General features: G+C 41.6%; 1 protein-coding gene across 6 annotated transcripts in view; it reads left to right on the forward strand.

The window, feature by feature from the left end:
* LOC122564180 (SH2B adapter protein 2) overlaps positions 1-22,797 on the forward strand; it is a 120,906-nt gene that overhangs the window by 53,979 nt on the left and 44,130 nt on the right. For all 6 annotated transcript variants that reach the window (XR_006315836.1, XM_043718864.1, XM_043718863.1 and 3 more), the window contains one exon: positions 8,448-8,549. Coding sequence is in view for 5 of the 6 variants with exons in the window: in XM_043718864.1 (XP_043574799.1) it covers positions 8,448-8,549 (102 nt within the window). In the remaining variant the exon portion in view is untranslated. The remainder of the gene's footprint in view (positions 1-8,447; positions 8,550-22,797) is intronic.

Below are 22,797 nucleotides of genomic sequence, written 5' to 3' on the forward strand. Positions count from 1 at the left end.
GGTTTGTGGATTTTGGGCAGGAGGTAGAAACGGGCGGTGCGGGGTTGTGGGACTGAGGTTGGAGGCGGTGGATGGGAGATCCCCTGAGGTGATGAGGTTATGGATGGTCTAGGAGATGATGGTTTGGTGGTGGGAGGTGAGGTCATGGTCAAGGGGGCAGTAGGAGGAGGTGTCCGCGAGCTGGCGTTTAGCCTCAGCGCTGTAAAGGTCGGTGCGCCAAACTACCTATTGGAAAACCTCACCAACCCCATACAGTAACTATTACTAATTAACTGTTGCAATGCAGTAACATCCCATAAACGCACCCCTTGGCAAAAAGGTAAATTCAAATGCAGATTCTTGCAGGGAGCAGCAGTCTGAGATTTCAGAAGAAAGCCAGAGGAATTCTTTACTGCAGCTTGAAACTCCCCTGGACACTCTCTCATCGTGTGACAGCAACAGCTTAAAAACTAGAAAAATACCTGAACTCTGAGAACTGGCCACTCCCCTTCCATTGTTAAACTAGACTCTTCAGCCCCTCTGCCTTTATGACCTCTCTTCAAAAAAAGCCAAGGACAAAATAACCTTTTTAAAGTGACTGCATCGTCACAAGTCTCTCCTGCATGCTGTCATCTAAGACCTCCATGATAGAGAGCAGGACTGATTAGGACGCTACGCTGTCTGTGGGCTTCATGTCACACGTCTGGTACTCGAGGATTTGCAGATTGTCAGGATGTCAAACTGAGATAACATTACCAAGCCAAACTTCTTCCTTGAGGCTGCTGATAAATCAAGGCATAGATTATAAGAGCAGGGAGATGGAGCTGTACAATACTTTGAGTTAGGCCACATCTGGTGTGCAGATCTGGTCACCACACTCTTGGAAAGATGTGCTAATACTTCAGGAAGTGTGGAGGAGATTCACCAGGATGTTGCCTGGGATTGAGTGGTTTAGCTATGAGGAAAGACTGAATAAGGTCGGATTAATTTATTAGGAGCAAAGGAGGTTGGTGGGGACTTAATAGAGCTGTATAAGATTGTGGGACATGAACAGGGTGAATAGGAAGCAGCTTAGTTGAAGGATCAATCCAAAGGGGCATAATTATAAGCAGGTTTAGAGGAGATTTGAGCTTGGTGGGAACCTGGAATACACTGTCTGGGAAAGGTTGTTGAGGTGGGAAACCTCACAACCTTCTAAAACATACATAGGTGAGCACCCAAAATGTCATAACATTCAAGTCGATTGGTCCAGTGTGGCAAAATGGGACTAGTGTAAGTATGTCAGTGCAGACTCTTCTGTGCCAGTGCCCCATGAAACCCACACTGGTTTAAGCCATATCTTTATCTCCTTATATTTTATTTACTGTCTGCAGTTTAACTGTTGCTCAGGTCATAATCTGGAGATTACCATCTGCATTTTAGCTCCTGACTAAATGTTCCAAATGTTTCAGCAAAACCTCATTTGTAACCCTAACCAATGTGGATGACAATAAGTGGATCTCTCCCCTCCTGCTCTAAATTCTTCTCCAGTTCCCAAGGAGATGTCCTTAACCCTGGCACAAGGCAGGCAATACAGCATTCAGGACTCCTGCCCATTACTGCAGACAGCAATATCTATCTCCCTAATTTATACTGTCCCCCTACCACTACTGCATTCCTGTTTCCTGCCCCCACTTGAATGGCTCCCTGTACCACAGTACCATTGTCAGTTCACTCATTGTCACAGCAATCCTCACTCTCATCCTCACAGGATGCAAGAACCTCATCACAGTTGGATAATTGCAGGGACTGAGGCTCCTTGAGAGCTGCTCATTGGGTCCCCAAACCTGCCTCACCTACAATCGCACCTTTCCTGTTGCTAATCATAGACCAAGATTCAATGACCTAATTTGAGGGGTGTGACTGTCTCTTGGAGTACAGTGTCCAGGTTACCTTTCCCTTCCCTGATATGGCACAATATCTTCAGCCCAATATTAAAACTGATCTGATTTGAAATCTCTGTAACAAGTAATTACAGAAAAGCTGATTCTTCCTTGGGAAACACAGATAAATCAATAAAACTGTTCCTCAACAAAAGTGGCAAGTTGACATAGAAATAGTCTCCGAAGCTTGTCCGGTATGGATTGAAGCTCCTTCTGTCAAGAACAAGACCAGTGTGTATTTTTGGACTATCCTAGCTGTGATAATGTTCACTTTGACTCTGTTAATGATAGAAGGCACTCTATTCTCTGGTTTTTCCAGAGAGGCTCCAATTATTTTCAGTCACAAAGTTCTGGTATGTTGTTATGTACAGCAACGTACAGTATTGGTATTCTTCAGAACTGTTCATAGACACTGTGTTGACTGGAGAATTCACAATTCCTCAATACTGCATAAAAGCTAAGATTGGGCTATTGTGAAAATCTTGCTGGATTAAACAGTGCCTCCTTTGTTCACCTTTTTGCTACAATTTAAAAGCCGACAGCGAATGATGTCCTCATAGACTTATGCATTCCCATCAAGTGCTGTTGATAGCTATCACAGTTTTATTTGCCAGCTCAGTAACAGATTAACAGTGGCACTTCATTTTATTTATGCAGAAGCTGTCTTTTTTTAACATCCTGTGACTCTTCACCTGCACATAATTCATTTATTATCTGGAAAATGAAAAATGCCACAACTGGCAAGGGAGCCTTTAAGCTTCAGTACCTATGGGCATCGACGGGGAGATAGAGATTTGTTCTGGAGAGTACCAGTGACACCTTTTATGGTACAAAAGATCCTCTTTTTTTTTAAACTACGATCTCAAATTGTTTTCCATATATGTTTCTGCCTCTCATTTGAAATTGTACCATTTAATTCATTGTTAGAATCCACACTGATTTTTCATTGGAGTCATAGAATCCTACAGCATGAAGTCAGGCCCTTCAGGCCCAGACTGGTCCATGCTGGCCATTCACGCTAATCCCATTTCCCTGCACTTGGCCCATATACTTCTAATCCTTTCCATAATATCCAAATGTTTTTTAAATGTTGTTAATAAATTATTTTTATTTTATTCTCTTGTTAATATTGGTGAGCTAAAGTTGAATTTTTGGAGTGTGGGTGACCGCTTGTGTTAGAATAACAGACCAAACAAGCTTTTTGTTTATTTATGAGGCAGGACCTGGAAATTAATTGAAGGCTGTTCCTCATCAAAATGGCTCTATAGACATTTCACCTAACAGCTAGCAGAAGTTGGCTATTAGACGAGGAATATGGTGACAGTGTTAGCACTGCTGCCTCAGTGAAAGGGGTCCAGGTTCGATTCCATCCTTAGGTGTTTATGTAGAGTTTGCAAACTCTGTCTGCAAGGGTTTCCTTCGGGGGCTTCTGTTTCCTCAAGTCCAAAGTTGTGTAATCCAAAGGTTAGGTGGATTAGCCAAGCTATATTGCCCATATTGTCAAGGGACGTGCAGGTGAGGTAGATTTAGCCATGGGAAATGCCATGTTACAGGGATAGGTGGGGGCGGTGGGTCTGGATGGGATGCTCTTCGGAGTGTTGGTGTGGACCCAATGGGCCGAATGGCCTGCTTCCACACTGTAGGAATTCCATGACCAAGATGTGTTGTACTTGCCGTGAAGGGAATGTAGCAGAGATTCGCTGAGCTGATACAGGGAATTGGCAGTTTTGTCTATGAGGGGAGATTGGTTTGACTGGACCTGTATTCACTAGAGTTTAGAAGAATAAAAGGGATCTGCTTGAATTGTGTAAAATTCTAATGGAACCAGACAGGCGAGGTGCAGGAAGGACACTTTTTTTTCCTGAGTCTAGAACTGGGATGGAGACTCTCTGGATACAAGAGTAGGCAATTTAGGACTGAGATGTGAAAAAATCTGTTCACTCAGAGGGTAGTGAATCTATGGAATTCTCTCCCACTGAATGCTGTGAAGGCCAAGTCACTAAATATATTCAAGAAAGAAATAAATACATTCTTAGATATTAAAGACATCAAAGAAATGGGAAGAAAGTGGGAACATGACGTTAGATAATTGATTAGTCATGATCATGTTGAATATACACAATATCAACTCACAACTCTGACCCACTCTGTCCATTAGTTTATCATCCGTTAAATATGGTTTAACTTTAATAAATTTGTGCAAGCTGTCATGTACTAAACTAAACAGTTGATTTTCTCTTGGTTTATTGACACTGAAAGTTTCCCCAACATTGACAAATTGGCTAACTAGCCATTAATTGCTGGGTTTATCCCTTTGCCCATCTTGAACATTGACAATCCTCCAGGGATCTGACACCATCCCATATCAATTGTCGAGGTAGAATTTCCACCCTTCCATCCTTCAGATGCCTAAAATGCATCACAACTGGATCTACGAATGATTCCATTTTGAATGCTGCCAAGCATCAAGTAGCTCCTCTTTTTTTGTTTTTTAAAATTATATAGAATGTCTCTACAATTCCATTATTGATACATTGGCAACATCCTTTGCTTTAAGACAGATACGCAGTATTCATTTGCAGGTAGCTCGATATCATGATGGTTGCATTCTTGTGTAAATCCGTGCTTTAGAACCAATGCTTAGTGTTGGCGATATACTCGCGTTACAGACAACACACGTTTTAAAAGTTCATACTTTGCCAACAGTGTCCCCAATTCATCAATCGTGTTAGTGAATTTGCATTAATAAAACATGTCATAGCAAAACTACCTGTAATACATTAGCCATGAAATCTGTGTCCATAAGTTCATCTCCTTTTGGTCCCTCATCAGTCTGGCTCTTTCTCATAATATATCAATAATATAGAATCCCTACAGTGTGGAAGCAGGCCATTCAGCCCATCAAGTCCACAGTAACCCTCCAAAGAGCATCCCACCCTATCCCAGTAACCCTACATTTCCTATGACTAATCCACTTAGCCTCCATGTGACTGGGACATCCTGGGCAATTTAGTATGGCCAATCCACCCAACCTGGACTGTTGGAGGAAACTCACTGCCTTCCACCCCCCCCCCCCCCTTCCCACCCCACCAAGCCCCTAATTTCTGTAGTCTCCTCCAGCCCCATAAATACCTCCCTAACTCAAACCTCACCCTGCCGGTATGCCCCTATCTCTGTAAGCTCCTCCAGCCTCAACACCCAATTTGTCATCTCTTCCAGCCCCACCTCTAACTTCCTTCAGGTTCTACACTCTACCCTAGACCAAACCTCTTCCCACACAGATGCAGGAAGTACGTGTAAACTCCGCACAGTCATCCAAAGGTGGAATCGAGCCACCTGGTGTTGAGGCAACAGTGCTAACTACTGAGCCACTGTGCTGCCCACGAATGTTTATGAACATTTTTGCACTCCACTGTATATTAGATCCCAATTTATTCTTATTATCTATTATTGTCTGTTGTCCTTTTTTAGTTTTCTTAGTCTTCTTTGCCTGCTGTAATGTGAAAAGTTCCAGTCTCCCATGGAAAGTAAAGCCTGAGATCCCCAGCATTACTTTAGTGACTCCACCCAGCATCCTCTCAACAACCTTCCCTGTTCCCTGATGTAAGATGCCAGTAACCATTTACACTGCAGTCTAACCAATGCTGATTATTTGTAGAGGTTTAAATCTATATCTCTATTGATAAGATTTCTACTATGTATCATTTATTTTACAGCTTTGTCAGCTTCTCCCACTTACAAAGATTAGGTAACTTTGCTCTCCAGTCACTTTGCTCCTTAATTCATTCCTCAGTTTTACCATTTAATGCATGTTTCCTCTCTTTATTCTTTCTCCCAAAATAGATCCTCTGCCCCCACCTAGTTAACTGTTACCTGCCTGAATCATCCTGAATGTAAGCTTCCTGAATTACTAACCTGCTTGTGACTTTTAGATAAGGTGAATGACGAGGGCCTTTTCCCTATGTTGTCAAGTTCAAAACTAAGCATATTTTTTAAGGTGAGTGTGGAAAAATTTAAAAAGGGCATGAGGAACAACTTTTTTACATTGGTTGGCATGGGGAATGAACTGCCAGAGTAGATGGTGGATTTGGGTATGGTTACCATGTTTAAAAGACTTTTGGGTGAGTTCATGAATAAGAAAGGATGGAGGGATACAGACCAAACACAAGCAGATGGGAATACTTTAGTTTGGGAACATAGTCATCGTGGACTGGTTGGACTGTTCGGTGCTGTATAACTTCCTTGAACTCGTCATCACCTATACAACTCCGTAATCATGTCACTAAAGCAAAAGCCAAGTACTGAGGAGGCTGCAAATTAAAAAGGAAAATAGAAAATAGTGGATAAACTCCCCAGCAGTGAAAAAAACAACAAAATAAATGTTTTAGGTCAAGGCTCTTTTATCAGAAAGAATTCAAATGGTTCTGATGAAAAATCTTTCTCTTTGGAGAGAGAAACAGTTAATATTCAGATGTTGCCAGATGTGCTGAGCATTTCCAGTATTTTCTGTTTTTTTTTTCCATTTTTTTTTGGTGGATTTGCCAATTTGATATATTTCTAGGTCCAAATGCAAATTATTTTTAAATATATTAAGAGATTGCAGAACTGACTCTGGAACATCACTGTTTCCACAGGTCCAATCTGAAAACCATTCGTTAATCATAGCATTCAGTTTACTATTCATTAACCAGTTTCCCCTTCCAATGCTGTCACATTCCTTTTTACTACTATTTTTTATTATTATCTGATTTAGTTTAATAAATCTACGCAGGATGACAGGTTGACAGTAATCCATCCAGTGCAAGGATACAAACTGGAGGTTTTACAAACAGTAGTTTGCATGATATCCCAGCTGCTAATTCCAGAACATGATCACGGGCTTTGCAATCCTTCGTATACAAATATTGCATCTCCATCATAGAACTGAACAACCACTGAAAAGTCAAACAAACATCATTTCAAATCAAACATGTGCATATAGTTACAATGCTTTTTTTTTTAACTCATTCTAAATTGAATACAAATGAGAAGTTTTGAGAAATAAGTACAGTATGTGAGGATGTCGTATGTAAATTTTTCATGCTCAAAACCTGTAACAGAGAATCAAACCCTGTTCCACTCCAATCCATTTTCTTGTCCATTGATAATGGATAAACTGCTTGTTATAGGTATCATTCCGGCAAGATTTCTGTCTGACCATTGACAGATGGAGAGAGTCAATCAACACTCCTCTCTGATGTGACACAGTGATGTTGGTGGAAATGGTGAAGATCTCCAGGCTGACATTTGTGATCAAGAAGATATAAGAAATTGAAAAAGAATTAGGCCATTTTTCTTCTTGAGCCTGCCCTTCCACTCAAAGGTTGATCTGATTATGGCCAGGATTCCTGGTCTGCCTGATATGACCGGAGATTCTCCTGTTGTATTAAGGATCTTTCAGTCTCAATTCTGGCTGGACAACAGGGAAAACGATGAAAGTGACAAAGTAGGATGAAATAAAATTTGAACTGATTTGAAATTCTGAAGTATGGCATGTATGAGCTGGCAGAGGAAGTGGTAGAGCTGAGTACAATTACAACATTTTAAAAGACATTTAGACAGGTACGTTATTAGGAAAGGTTTAGAGGAATATGGGTGAAATGTATGCAAATGTGACCAGTTCAGTTCAGGAAACCTGGCCAGCATGGGCGAGTTAGGCCAAAGGGTCTGTTTCCATGCTGTTTAATTCCGTATGGAAACCATGATATGGGGGTACCAGTGTCAGATTGGAGTGGCCAAAGTTAAAAATCACACAATACCAGGTTGTAGTCCAACAGGTTTATTTGATAGCACAAGTTTTTGGAGTGCTGCTCCTTCATCAGGTAGCTAGCGGGGCAGGATCATTGGACATTGATCTTTCACTATAAATTTTAAGTTACATAAAACTGATGTGATGTATTGAACAAACCTAGATTGCTGTTAAGTCTTAATCATATGGAATGGGTTGCAGGTTTCAATTCATTAATCTGTAAATCCCAGAACCTCTTTCAAGTCACATTCTTGAGATAACTTAAGGTTTATAATTATAAGCTGCATCCCCATTCTAAGTGATTTAAGACTTAACAGAAAAATCTAGGTTTGTTAAAAACATCACATCAGTTTTATGACACTTTGATCTTGTGCTTTAAATTCTGTGTCCTATGGTACTGCCCCGTTAGTCACCTGACGAAGGAGCAGCACTCTGAAAACTAGCACTTCCAAATAAACCTGTTGGACTATAACCTGGTGTTGTGTGAATTTTATCTTCATGGATAGATAATGTGGTGTTGGAAAAAGCACAACAGGTCAGGCAGCATCTGAGGAGCAGGAGAGTTGATGTTTTGGGAAGGCCCCTTTATCTATGACTCTGTATGGATGGTGGGTAACTCTGTTAAGATAATCTGGCTTGAGCTTTCCTGTAATGTCTCAAGGACTACCTAGAGAAGGATTACTTGGTCAGTGTCTGAACTCTGCTAGATGGTTTGAAGTGATCAGTGACACATAATGACCTGAGCCTTTCTTTAACAGTCTACCAAGCCCAGAGTCAGCATCCCACTCTCTGCAATTGTCAAGGTCAGGACTACAATGCCGCTAGAAATGCCTGATAAGGACAACACCTTTGTGCTGAAGGTAAGTGTGGGATGTACGGGAAAGGGTGATTGTGTGACTACCCAGTGGCCTCATACCAGGTTTATACCACAAGCAAGAATGCACATCTTTTCTTATTGAGCAGGTTGATCCTTCTTGGCGTTGTTCAGAGATTTTTCTTGAATATACATTGAACCATTTGTGTTTTGTAAGATGAATATTTAAATATTTTCTGCCTGCTCATATTCTTCAGTTATTTCCATAGCTTGGTTGATTAAAAAATCTGATTGAAACTGAAATTTTGAGATGTGGTGTTGTGCAGATATAAGACATTAAGGCCATCTCTCAGGCAACTAGGATCTCTTGGGTTCTTTCTATCTACTGTGTCTACAGCCCTCAATGTTTCATTCTGCAATTCAATTTCCCCTTCAGTATCCTCTGTTCCAAAGAAAATAACTCCAGACTATTTAATTTTTACACAAAGCTCAATTCTCCAGTGGAGGCAACATCCTCATAAACCTCTACTGTGTCATTTATAGTGAAATCATATTTTTCCTACAGCACAGAGACTAGAGTTGCACACAGTATTCCAGCTGTGAACTAACTAGAGTTTTATACAATTTGAGCATAACCTCTCAGCTTTTGTATTTTATGCCTCACAGGTTGTGAATGTGTGTTTCAAGCTCTCTGTTCCTCTACACTTCTCAGTTTCTTCCCATTTATTGTGTTTCCTTATCTTGTTAGCCCCAAATTCTTTATCCCTTACTTCTCCAACGTGAACTCTATTTGCCACTGTTCTGTTCATCTTGCTACTCCATTGAAGTCTTCCTGCAGTCTACAACTTTCTTTGTCATGACCTAACAAGTATCATTGGCGAATTTCTCATTCAATGAGCTGGACTAGAGTGAGTCATGATAGATATGACAAACCGGAAGGGATTCAGTGCTTAGTGGTGTAGAGCCCCTGGAAACAACCTGATGGTCTCAAAAACACCTTTAGCCTGTTTCTCTTTGCTTGCCTCTGAGTCAATCTTGGACAAACTTCGGAGCATCACCTGTGCTCCAACTAACCCTAACCCCCTCCTATTAAAAACATTAACTATATAAGAATAATGTAGAATCAGAGATTTATATATATGAAATAAAGAGCTAATCTTTGATTAGAAATGAGGACTGAATGACATCTCTAGGTGTTAGTCCAACAACCACCTGATGACAGAGCAGCGCTCAAAAAGCTAGTGCTTCCAATTAAATCAGTTAGACTATAACCTGGTGGTGTGATTTTTAACTTAGTCCAGTTGGCCACTGTCCTTATTCTTGCCTTTTCTTGATATCAAAAATAAAAACACACATTTCTGGAAAAGCTCAGCAAGTCTGGCAGCATCTGTGGAGAGAAATCAGCGTTAACATTTCTGGTCCAGTGACCAGAACATGCCAAACTGGGCTTTGCTGCTTGATAGCACTGTTAGTGATCCCTTCCATCACTTTACTGATAATCGAGAGTAGATTGATGAGGCATTGATTGGCTGAGTTGAATTTGTCCTGCTTTTTATGTATAAGACGCACCAAGGTTATTTTTCACATTGATGCCACTGTTGTAGCTATTTGGAATGGAATTCTTTCCAGAAATCAGACTATTGAGAGAGACCATAATAAAATGTAGAACCAGAATTAGGCCATTTGGCCCATTTGGGTTTTCTCCACAATTCGATCAAGGCTGATGTTTCTCAATCCTGTTCTCTTGCCTCCTCGCTGTAACCTTTGATCCCCTGACTTATCAAGAACCTAACCTTCTCTTTCTTAAAAACACTCAATGACTTGGCCTCCACAGCCTTTTGCGGCAATTATTTCCACTGATTCACCACCCTCTTGCCAAAGAAAGTCTTCCTTATCTCAATTCTAAAGCATTATCCCTTCACTCAGAGACTGTGTGCCCTCGGGTCCTAGTCCCTCCTATTAGTGGAAATATCTTCTCCATGTCCACTCTATCCAGGCCTCAGTTTTCTGTAAGTTACAATGAGATCCCCACTTATCCTTCTAAACTTCATTGAGTGCAGACTCAGAGTCCTCAACCGCTCTTCATATGACCAGCCCTTCATTCCTGGGATTATTCTTGTAAACTTCTTTCGGACCCCTCCAAGGTCAATACATCCTTCCTTAGATACTGGGCCCAAAACTGCTCACAATACTCCAAATGTGGTCTGACCAGAGCCTTATCCAGCCGTAGCAGTATCATCCCAGCTGTCAAAAATCACACAACGCCAGGTTATAGTCCAACAGGCTTATTTGGAAGCACGAGCTTCCAAAGTGCTGCTCCTTCATCACACAACCCACCAGATGAAGAGGCAGTGCTCTGAAAGCTAGCGCTTCCAAATAAACCTGTTGGACTATAACCTGATGCTGTGTGACTTTTAACTTTGTCCACCCCAGTCCAGCATTGGCTTCTCCAAATCATCCCTGCTGTTGTATTCTAACCCTTTCAAAATGAATGCTTACATTTGTATTTGCCTTCCTAACTGCCAACTGAACCTGCATGTTAACCTTAAGAGTCCCAAGTCCCTTTTGTGCTTCAGATTTCTGACACCTTTCTCCATTTAGAAAGTAGTCTATGCCTCTATTCTTCCTACTGAAGTACATAACCTCACACTTTCCCACTTTGTATTCCATCAAGATTGAAATCACAGGCAGAGGTTAGCTAAGCCTGAAACTGCTTAGGAGTTCTTTTCTGGTGTTACGAGCAGACCAACTAAAGACGTCAGTGAATCAATATCAGAAAGTTTAGCAACATTTCTGAGATTCTGTATTGATTCATGTCTGTGAATGGGATAACTGAGGGGCCATCACCAGGTCAAGTAGAGTGAGTATTAGTGATTTTCTTTTAAACCAAACTGGTTTAAGAGTCATATCATCATCTGAGATTCTTTTGTTGGCTTCACAGGAATGTTCACACAAATGGGAAATGTGACATTCTAAGGAGTTACTGAGTCCACTTTTGTTCTGGTAACTGCTGAACATTTATATAAAACAGTCAACTTGCCCCCTCTGTATTCGGTGGACAAGAACCTAGCAAAAGTCCATTTGTTTAAAAAAAAAAGGAACTTAAGCAAGATGATATCATTTAAAAATAACTATTTAGAATCTCTTAGTTCCTATCTTCTGGGCATTACAAGTAAATCAGGCCTTGTCACAGTGCCTGTTGCATAATTTCCTCACAAAGACGTGACTAAATGTCGAGAGGGAGTTCTCGTGAGCTCATTCCATGCAACAGGATGGTTCCACATTCCCAGTACCGGACTCTGTCTACACAATGATAGTTTTTTACGTTTAACTAACAACTTGTCAGTATTCTCTCTGCAATGTTGTCAGTGCTTCAATTCATTCCATACATCTTTGGTTGCCCTTTAACATATAGGGATACTGGGGTCAATTGTTAAACAGCCCACCCCTCCCCCACCCTTTCACATCATCTAACTCCGTAACATCAGGGATTAAATCTCAGAGTTTTGATACCATATGACTCAATTATTCACTTTATGAACTATTGGGTTTGTCAGTGGAGCCAATTTTAAATGGTTAAATAAGAATTTGTGGGTGAGTGTGTGTGTGTGTGCATGTATGTGTGTGTATATTCAGACATTATCCCACCAGGAGCAGTGTAATTGGCTTCAGGCAAGGATTTCCTGACTTGACTGTTATAATTAAATGTCTACATGGTTTCCTGGCAAGCATCAATTAATGATACATTTAATGGTCCCTGATGGGAAGAATCTTTTTTGCAATCTCGAATCAAAATCAGTGCAAAGAAACCATTGAAATGCTGAAAAAAAAACACAACAGGCCTTTAAACCAAGTGAACATGTTGATAACGTACTTCCAGCTCTTCAATGCAGCAACTGCTTTAACTTTTAGGCTAGTCACGTTTTTCTTAAATGTATTACTTCCTTTTTTGTTGTCACAGGTTCAGCACACAATTTACAAAAAATAGTCAGTAAAACATTGTCTAGAATTGGTAGTACTGTGTTGTTCCAGGGTACTCTGCCCTCAATCTCATTACAACCTTGATCCAAATGTGGACAAAACAGCTGATCCCCAGAGGGAAGGTGACAATGACGGCATTTGATAGAGGTTACATTTGACTGAGTGTAGCATCAGGAGTCTGGCAAAACTGGAGTAATTGGGAGTTGAGGGAAAGCTCTCCACTGACTGGGATGATACATCCTAATAAAGAAGATAATTGTAGTCATTTGGAGGTCCATCAGCTCAGTTCCAGCACATCAGGAGTTCTTCAAGAAAGCATCTTAGGCTCACCTAACTTCAGTTATTTCTCCTTGCTTCCATCATAGATCCAGAATTAATGATGTGCAATCCTGAGCCAACAACATTCAGCTCCATTTGCAACTCCTCACATTTTGAATCAATTTGTAAACACGTGCAGCAAGACTGGGGCAGCGTTCAGGTTGTGGCAGATAAGTGGCAAGAAACATTGTTATCACACTAGTACCAGGCATTGACCACCTGGAGATCGAGAGAGAATATAGTCAGTGACATTCCCATCACTGAAACATTTACTTTATCAACATCCTGGTGGTCATCACTGATCAGGCAATTAATTAGATCAGGCATATCAATATAGTGACTATGAAAGCAGGTCAAAGATGGGAAATTCTGATGGAGAATACCTCCCGCTCAAAGCCCTTTACAGCCTGCCCATTCCCTTTTTTTTGTCTAAAAAATTCATTCATTGAGCTTGGGCATCACTGGCTGTGCCAGCATTATTGCCTGTACTTAGTTGAACGTTGTGCAGTCATCGGCAACATTCACTTCTGACCTTCAATAGAGGCAAAGTGTGAACTTTGACTCCCAAACTAGTGTAGAATTTTCCCGCTAATTCCTATTGATTGCAGTTTTGCAAGGTCACAATTGGTCAAATGCAGCCTTGATGTCAGTGTGTCTGTCGCACTCTCCTCACCTTTAGAAATAGAATTAGCTTTATTGTCATTTGGACTCAATGAGTACAGTGAAAAGTCTACGTTGCCACGTACAGCGCCGCCTTAGGTACAAAGGTACCTAGGCACACCTTCTTTAGTTATGAGATTTTAGAAAATAGAGGAAAAAAATGTCCAGTGTTGCAGAAATAAAAGTTCAGAACAAAAGTCTTCCAACCTGGACCACGTTGGGACCTAGCCTTCAGTCTGCAACAGGCCCTGGCTCCAGACTGCACAAGGCTTCATCTTGAGGATCACTTTAGACTGCCACGCACGACTGAGAGCGCCACCCTGGGAGGCTGTTGCAATAGTCTGGGAGGGCACTACACCACACCGGGAGGCCACCACACTATACCGGGAGATGGCTACCAGAGGTCAGGAAGTCATCACACCATACTGGGAGGCCTGGATTTGATGCCAGAGGCCAGGAATCATCATCTCTGGAATTCAATTCTTTTATCTGGGTTTGAACCAAGGATGTAATGACTGACTGACTATAGCAAAAGCTGAACTAACTCATAGGTAATTCTATGCCCGAAACATCGACTCTCCTGCTCCTCGGATGCTGCCTGACCTGCTGTGCTTTTTCAGCACCTCACTTTTCGACTCTGACTCACCAGCATCTACAGTCCTCACTTTCTCCTAACTCTTACTAAGTGTTCAGTTATTGCTGAGCAGGTGCAGCTTGATAGCACTGACACCTTCCATCACTTCACTGATGATTGAAAGTAAACTGGGGCAGTTATTAGCCAGATTGGATTTGTCCTGTTTTCTGTGGACATATCTTGGTAATTTTAGTATTGTAGCTATACATTTGTTGGAAAAGTAGTCATCAGATGTGGGCATCACTACCGTCCATTCCTAACTACCCTGGTTAGACCATTTTAGAGTGGAAATGAGAGTTAACCGTGTCACTGAGGGTATGGAGTCACATAAAAGATGGTAGATTTCCTTCCCTAAAGGATGTTAATGAACCATAATTTATTATTAGACAACCAATGATGGTTACATGGTCACCATTAGGATAGCTTTTTACTTCCAATTTTTTACTGAATTCCGATTTCACCGTCTGTTGTGGGGTTTGAACACCGATCTCCAGAATATTTGTCTGTCCAGTGACATGACCACTACGTCACTGCCTTGCTGTTAGAGCATTTGTGTTTTCAGTACTATTGCCAAATTATTGTCAGGGCCCCTAGCCTTTACAGTATCCAGTGCCTCCAACCATTTCTTAATATCACAATGGAGAGAGTTAAATCAGCGAAAGACTGCAATCTGTGATGGAGAAAGCTCTTATGATAGGCTAAAATGGACTGTCCACCAGATATTATGAAAATGGTGGTGTGGGGGATATACTGGGTCATGAGGTTGCAGATAGTAACTTTGATTGTAACTTTGCTGCCATTGATGGACCACAGTGCCTCATGGAGATCCAGTCTTGAGTTGCTAGATCTGTTTGAAGTCTGTGCCATTTAGCATGGTCATAGTGCCACACAACACAACGGAAGTTATTCTCAATGTAAAGGTAGGACTTTGTCTCCGCCAGGATTGTGGTGGTCACTCTTACCAAAACTGTCATGGACAGATGCAGCCAGCAGACTGGTAAGGATGAGGAAATGTATGTTTTTTCCTCTTGTTGCCTGTTCCCTTGACACTTGCTGCAGACCCAGTTTAGCAGCTCTGTTCTTTAGGACCTGATCAGTTCGCTCAGCTGTGCAGCGAGCAAGCGAGCCGCTCTTGGTGATAGACATTAAAGTCCCCCATTCTGCATCCTTGTTCTCCTCAATGGTATTCAATATAGAGGAGTACTGATCCATCAACTGAAAGAAGGCAGTAGCTGGTAAGCAGCTGATTTTCTTGTCAATGTTTGACTTAATGACTTCATAGGGGTGCAGAGTCAATGTTGAGGACTGACTGTATATTGCTGTGCTAACACCTCTATTGCTTCTGAACCAACCAGGGGGACATTATTTGAGGTATGATTCCAGGAGTATGATTGTTGGGCTGTTGCTTGACTAGTCTGTGAGACAGTTCAGCATTGACAGGACTGAGTTTATTGTTGTCCCCTCCAGTGTAAAGGTGCTGCCAGGTAGGCTGTCTGGTTTCATTCTTTTGAGACCTTTTTGTGGTTTAATACTACTACTTTGAAATGGCTCTGAAGGCCATTTCAGAGGGCGGTTAAGGGTCATCCGCATTTCTGTGGGTCACATGTATGTCACATTTCCTTCTTTTAACAATCAATATTAGACTTTTAAATTCCACAATGTTATAAAATTGAAATATCATAACCTGCTGCTGTGGGATTTAAATCCAGGTCTTGAGAAATTTACCTTTGTATCTGGACTACGAGGCGAAAGTGAGTACTGCAAATGCTGGAGATAAAAGTCAAGATTAGAGTAGTGCTGGAAAAGCCTAGCAGGTCAGGCAGCATCTGAGGAGCAGGAAAATCAATGTTTAGGGCAAAATTCCTTCATCGGGAATGAAGGTTTTTACCCAAAGTGTTGATTTTCCTGCTCTGGAATACTAGTCCAGTGAATAAACTACTCTATATCAATTCCCTACAATCCCCCCATTAGAGCTGAGTGAAGTTTATTGCCTACATATTAGGCAACAGCGAGGTATGTAGATTTAAAGACTAGACAGAAAAGTCATTGCAGAGTCTAAATGATGAACTATAGGTCAAAGCCTAGGCAATAGAGGAATGTTACAAAATCTCATTTATCGCAATATCATGTCCAAGACAGATCAAGCCCTTGCTGTTCTGGTGTTTGTACTGTCCAATAGCTAATGTATTGTTGAATTGTACAGTTCCTTTTGCTGTAATTCATTTGCATTAAGCCATTTTAACATGAGTCTTTTTTCCACCACGTTAACAAAGACTGACCGCTTCCAGCTGCAACTTTGACTTCTGGCATGTCTCAGTGTATACATATAAACTGAGTCAGTGTCTCAAAAAATGCATTGCGTTTACTGTCCTTGGAACTATTACAGATTGAGACCATATATCACAAGGCCCTGGTCCAATAGGAAGATGGTCATTGCTGAAATCTCAATGGAATTGTGCGTTGGGGCCATGTGGAGGTCCTGGTGGTGTTGATTCCATGGGAACTGCTCAGGATGTTGGAACATCAGTTGATCAATTGCCAAACATCTGGAACCCTCTGAGAAAAGCTCTCGGTTCTGAAATAGAGATGGTTCTGACTTGATCGCTTTATTCATTCATCAGGAAAGCAGAGGATTTTAAAACTTGCTTTATTTCCTCAATTATAAAATGGACTCTCACTCACCACTTTCTCCCCAATGAAAAACCTCAAGTCAGAAAAGTGAACATTGAGATGCTAGTCGATAGATTGGAAACAGTACTCTTTCCTCTAATTATGATCGAAACCCTCCAACCACAAGGGATGAACTCTGATTTCACCAGTTTCCTCATTTCCCCTCCCCCCCACCTTGTCTCAGTCAAATCCATCGAACTCAGCACTGCCTTCCTAACCTGCAATCTTCTTCCTGACCTCTCCGCCCCCACCCCAGTCTGACCTATCACCCTCACCTTAACCTCTTTCCACCTATCGCATTTCTGACGCCCCTCCCCCCAAGTCCCTCCTCCCTACCTTTTTATCTTAGCCTGCTGGACAAACTTTCCTCATTCCTGAAGAAGGGCTTATGCCCGAAACGTCGATTCTCCTGTTCCCTGGATGCTGCCTGACCTGCTGCGCTTTTCCAGCAACACATTTTCAGTACTAATCAATATAATAAAGCAAAACTCTTATGGTCTTTTTTGAGTGATCAGTCAACCCACTCCTTCCATTGGTGTGATCTCCAGTGGTATGAGAGTATGGGATGCTCTATATTGATTCAGGTCATGGAGCTGAATTCAACATTTGGATAGTTTACCGTCCACATATACTTTTACACAGTGATAGAGTCCTACAGCATAGAGACAGGCCCTTCAGCCCAAACTGATCCAGGCCAACTAAAATGTCCATCTTCGCTAAACCCATTTTCCTGCACTTGGCCCATATCCTTCTCAACCTTTCCTGTCCATGTATTTGCCCAAATGCCTTTTAAATGTTGTTAATGTACCCGCCTCAACCACTTCTGTTGGCAGCTCATTCCATATGCATACCACCCTCTGCGTAAAAATGTTTCCTCTCCGGTTCCTTTTTATTCTTTCCCCTCTAAACTTAAACTGATGCCCTCTGGTTCTTGATTCCCCAACCCTGGAAAAAAGACTGAGTATGTTCACCCTATCCATGCCTCACAAGACCTTATATACTTCAATAAGATCCCCCCCTCAGTCTCCTATGTCCTAAAGAAAAAAGTTGTAGTGAGAGTTTGGACAAGCTAGAACTCAGACCTTTGAGTCCTGGCAACATCCTTGTAAATTTCTTCTGCACTCTTTCCACTTTAATAACATCCTTCCTATAACAAGTTGATCAAAACGGAACACAATACTCCAACTGCAGTCTCACTAACATTCTGTATAACTGCAACATAACTGGATATAAGTTTGCTCGCTGAGCTGGAAGGTTTGTTTTCAGACGTTTTGTCACCATACTATGTATCATCATCAGTGAGCCCCTGGTGAAGCACTAGTGGTATGACCTGCTTTTTATTTGTGTGTAGGTTTCCTCGGGTTGGTGATGTCATTTCCTGTTCTTTTTCTCAGGGGGTGGTAAGGGGATCCAAGTCAATGTGTTTGTTGATAGAGTTCCAGTTGGAATGCCATGCTTCTAGGAATTTTTGTGCATGTCTCTGTTTGGCTTGTCAGAGGATGGATGTGTTGTCCCAGTCAAAATGGTGACTTTCCTCATACGTATGTATGATACTAGTGAGAGTGAGTCATGTCTTTTTGTGACCATTTGATGTTCATGTATCCTGGTGGCTAGTTTTCTGCTTGTTTGTCCAATGTAGTGTTTGTTACAGTTCTGCCAACAATACAACCCAAACTTTGGGTCTGCCACGTGGATGACACCTTTGTCATTGCTAAATGAAACAAATTAGAGGAAACCCCCAAGCCATCAATAATATCCTTACTGGCATAAAATTCACTAAAGAGGAGGAAAACAACAGCAAACTGCCATTCCTTGTTGTCACAGTAGAGTGAACAGCCAGCGTCTACAGGAAAACAACACAGACGGACCAAATATTGAACAACAGAAGCAATCATTGCAACATCCATAAATGGAGCTGCCTAGAACAATATTTCAATGAGCCACCACACACTGCAGCACAGAGGAATTACGCAGAGCAGAGAGAAATCACCTATACAGTGTATTCATAAAGAATGGGTACCCAATCAACACAGTCTGCTGATTTCTCAGCAACCAACCCAAACAAGCAGGCAAAACCCTAGCCACTCTCTCCTACATCAAAGACATCTCGGAAATTACTGCCAGACTACTCCGACCCCTTGGCATCATAGTCCATAAACGCACCAACACACTAAAACAGCAGCTAATGAACTTGAAAGACCCTATACAGATAACAATCAAAACTAATGTCATTTACAAAATACCCTGCAAGAACTGTAGCAAACACTGCATTGGATGAACAGGCAGAAAGCTAGTCACCAGGATACATGAACATCAACTAGCCACAAAAAGACATGACCCACTCTCACTTGTACCTTTACATCCAGATGAGGAAGGCCACCACTTTGACTGGGGCAACACATCCATCCTAGGACAAACCAAACAGATATGCATAAGAACTCCTAGAAGCATAGCATTCCAACCGGAGCGCACTCAACAAACGCATTGACTTGGATCCCATTTACTGCCCCCTGAGAAAAAGAACAGGAAATGACATCACCAACCCAAGGAAACTTAAACACATAAATAAAAAGCGGGCCATACCACCAGTGCTTCACCAGAGGCTCACCGATGATGTTACCTAGTATGGTGATGAAAACAAACCTTCCAACTCAACAAGCAAACTTAACTAACATCCAGAATCCCAACCTGAGCTACAAATCTTCTGAAAACTTGTAAAGTAACTTCCCAACTTTTCTACTCAATTCCCTGACTGATGTAGGCCTGTGTGCCAGAAGCTTCCTTCACAGCCCTGTCTACTCTCTGCTTTCAGAAAACAGTGCACCTGAACTCCAAGATCCCTCTGTTCCACGCCACTCTTTAAGGCCCTTCCATTCACTGTGAAACTCCTACCTTGATTTGACTTTCCAAAATGCAAGATCACAGACTTATCTGTATTAAGCTCCATTTGCCGTTTCTTGGCCCACTTCGCCAGTTGATCACTTCCTCATTGTCCATTGTCCATTACACTTTTTACATTCTCATCCAAATCATTGATATCGATAACAAACAGCAATGGGCCCAGCACCAACCTCCTGAGGCACTCCACTAGTCACAGGCCTCCAGTCTGACACTATTATCCTCTGCTTCCAACCATCAAGCTATTTGTATATCCAATTTCCCAGCTCCCCCTGGATACCATGCGATCTAACCTTCCAGAGCAGCCTATCATTTGGGACCTTGTCAAAGGCCTGATTGAAATCCATATATACTAAGTTTACTGCGCTTGAGGCAAATACTTTTAGATAAATTTAATAGCACTTCAGAACAGATACATGATTAATAACATTATAAGTAATGCTGACAGAAGACATATATTTATTGAAAGTTTTGCTTTACTTTGTCAGGACAACTTGGCAAGAATACCAATTCAAAGGGAAAATCAGCATTCATACCATATAAGAGGAGAGTTCTGTTTGGTACATGAATTGAGACTGCAGAAGTGTTGCCATGAAAACTGCATCCATTACTTTTGACAATGAGCCACCTGGCTTTATTTATGTTTAAAACTAGACCGATTCAGTCAGGAAATTGCCCTGTGAGATATGCCAATGAATAATTGTCAACTATTTTGTGTTGAAGCATGTACAGTGGGTTGATTTTTTTTTTCTATCTGCAAAGAACAGTATGGTGAAAGTCTTCTCCAGCTGAGTTGCTAATGGGGACCTGTCCTTGTAGTTGCATGAGGAATGGTCCATTAATCAAATAGGGCCATTTGGTCCTATAATCAAATAGGTTTGGTGTTGAGTGAGGCTATTTCTTTAAACCTGCCTTCGAAGTTTACACGACTTCCTGCCAGACCAGTGGGTGATGTGTGATGCAGCGCTCTCTCTGTATGTTGATGTTGTTTGTCGAGACATCACATGTCAATACCGGATCTTTCTTGGGATCACACTGTAGTGCTTATAGCTGTTTCCTCACGTCTCTGAAAGCTGCAGCTGTATGTGACTATTTCCAAGGCTGATTTTTTTTAAAGGAGTTGATGCAAAGGTGCCAGGATGGAGGTTAGATTATGTATGAACTTTCTGCAATAATTTACCAGCCCAAGAAATAACCTAAGCTACTGGATGTGAAAGCTGGAGCATTTTTTTGATCATTTTCCCTTTACCTTCCAATGGGTATAACCCAGTCTTGTTAACGCTGTAGCCCAAGTAGGTCACTTGGGGGATTCAGAGCACTCTTTTTTTTTTTTTTCCCCTTCGTAGGTTTGCACCCGCTTGGAAAAATGCCTTGGCACTATATCCAAGTTCTCTTAGTGTTTGTTATTAGTTTTTGCTGTTATTAGGATGTCATCTAGATAAATGGCCATCTGCGGTAAACCTTGCAAATGCCCTGCCCTCTGCCTAAACATGGCAGACAAGAACCCAAATGGCAGTCTTGTATATTGGTACAAGCCCTTATGGGTATTAATTGTAGGATCTTTCTGGGAATCTTGATCTAAACACCTTTGCAAATAGGCCTGGTTCATGTCCAGCTTCTTGAAGGAAAGCCCCACTGCCAGCTTTGCATATTAATCCTCTGTTTGAGGGATTAGGTAATTAACTAGCTGTGAAAAGTGGTTTACCATTCATTCAAAATTCCCAGAAAGGCAAACTGACCCATCAGGCTTTTCACAATCATTGGGTCCGGTGCTGCCTATTCTGCAAATCGGAATGGTTTGATTTTTTTTTTTCCTTCTTTCTTTAGCCTGCCAGGCAAATGGCACTGAGCAGGTCTTACAGAATCATGGAATTGTTTTCTTGTAAACATGCAAGAGGGCCTTGGCTCCTCTGATGATTAAGTCTGCGAGGAAGGTCTAGGGACTAAGGTAGCTACTCTTTAATTGAAACCTGTTGAGCCAACCTAGGTGAATCTTTCACAACCAATTTCGCCCCATCTAGCTTGGGCCTGAGCCTTTTACTACAGTAACTGCTAACTAAACCTCAGAAGAGATCAGAACTGAAGTTGTATCCTTAATCTGTAGAAGTTCCCCGGTATAGGTTCTCAGCCTGCCTGAGGTCTTGCACAGAGTTAAGGGCTGGACTCCAGAGTAAAGATTTTCTGCAATCACTGATACGGCTGCACTAGTATTGACCTCCATTAGAACTGGGTGACCATTTAACTAGATGTTTATCTTTCTTGGTTCTGATTTCGATGTTGCTAAGCAATTTAACTGATCTAGAGCAGATATCGGTGGACATGCCAAGATGTGAGCTGTCCTGAATATCGGCCTGTGAATTATCTTACTCAGTTTAGGTCTAGAAGGACTCTTGTGATATTCCAAGTCTGCGTGTTGGCAGCAACTACGATGGCTTTCTAGCCAGGATCCTGAAGGAAATTTTAAACTTTTGACCGAGGCTTGGCTCTCTTTTGGGGTCTTGCAATGGGCCAACCTAGAGTCTGTCTGATTAGGATATGTCCTGAGTGAGGCTATGCAATTGCCTTCACTCAAGTGATATTCTCCAAGCTCAGTCAGAGTGGTAAGGGTATCCACTTTCTATTGGAATATCCTGCAACTTGTATGTTCTACTTGGCGCAATTTCCAATGATAAAGCCATTGCCTGTCCAAAGTCTATTTGGGCTTCAGCTTGTAAGTGTTCTTGCATCATTAATCAAACGTACCAGATGGTCTCACTAAGAGTTAAACCAAAGTCAGATGTTTCTACCAATTGTCTTAACCTAGTCAAAAGTGTTACTAAAATGTAACCTAGTCTAATGTTACAACCAGATGCCAGTAAGGTTCCTTGATTTATCAGTATTCGACACAGGATGTCGCAAACTGTTAAACTCCCAGGTGAGGAGGGATGAGCTGGTCCGTTACTTATTTATCCAGCCCCTTGGTTAGCTGCAGCAGATAGATTTCAGAAAAAGTCACTTTCTTGAGGATGCCTTTTTCCTCGACTCAGTGGGAAAGGAAGGTTAAATTGATCAGCCTCTGAGTTGTTCAAGGAGACAACATTGTGGACATAATTGCATTGCAGTGGTAGTGGTGATATTGGTAGGTGAACAGTTG

This window comes from Chiloscyllium plagiosum, chromosome 28 (genome assembly GCF_004010195.1).
Source record: "Chiloscyllium plagiosum isolate BGI_BamShark_2017 chromosome 28, ASM401019v2, whole genome shotgun sequence".
In the NCBI taxonomy this organism is placed as follows: domain Eukaryota; kingdom Metazoa; phylum Chordata; class Chondrichthyes; order Orectolobiformes; family Hemiscylliidae; genus Chiloscyllium; species Chiloscyllium plagiosum.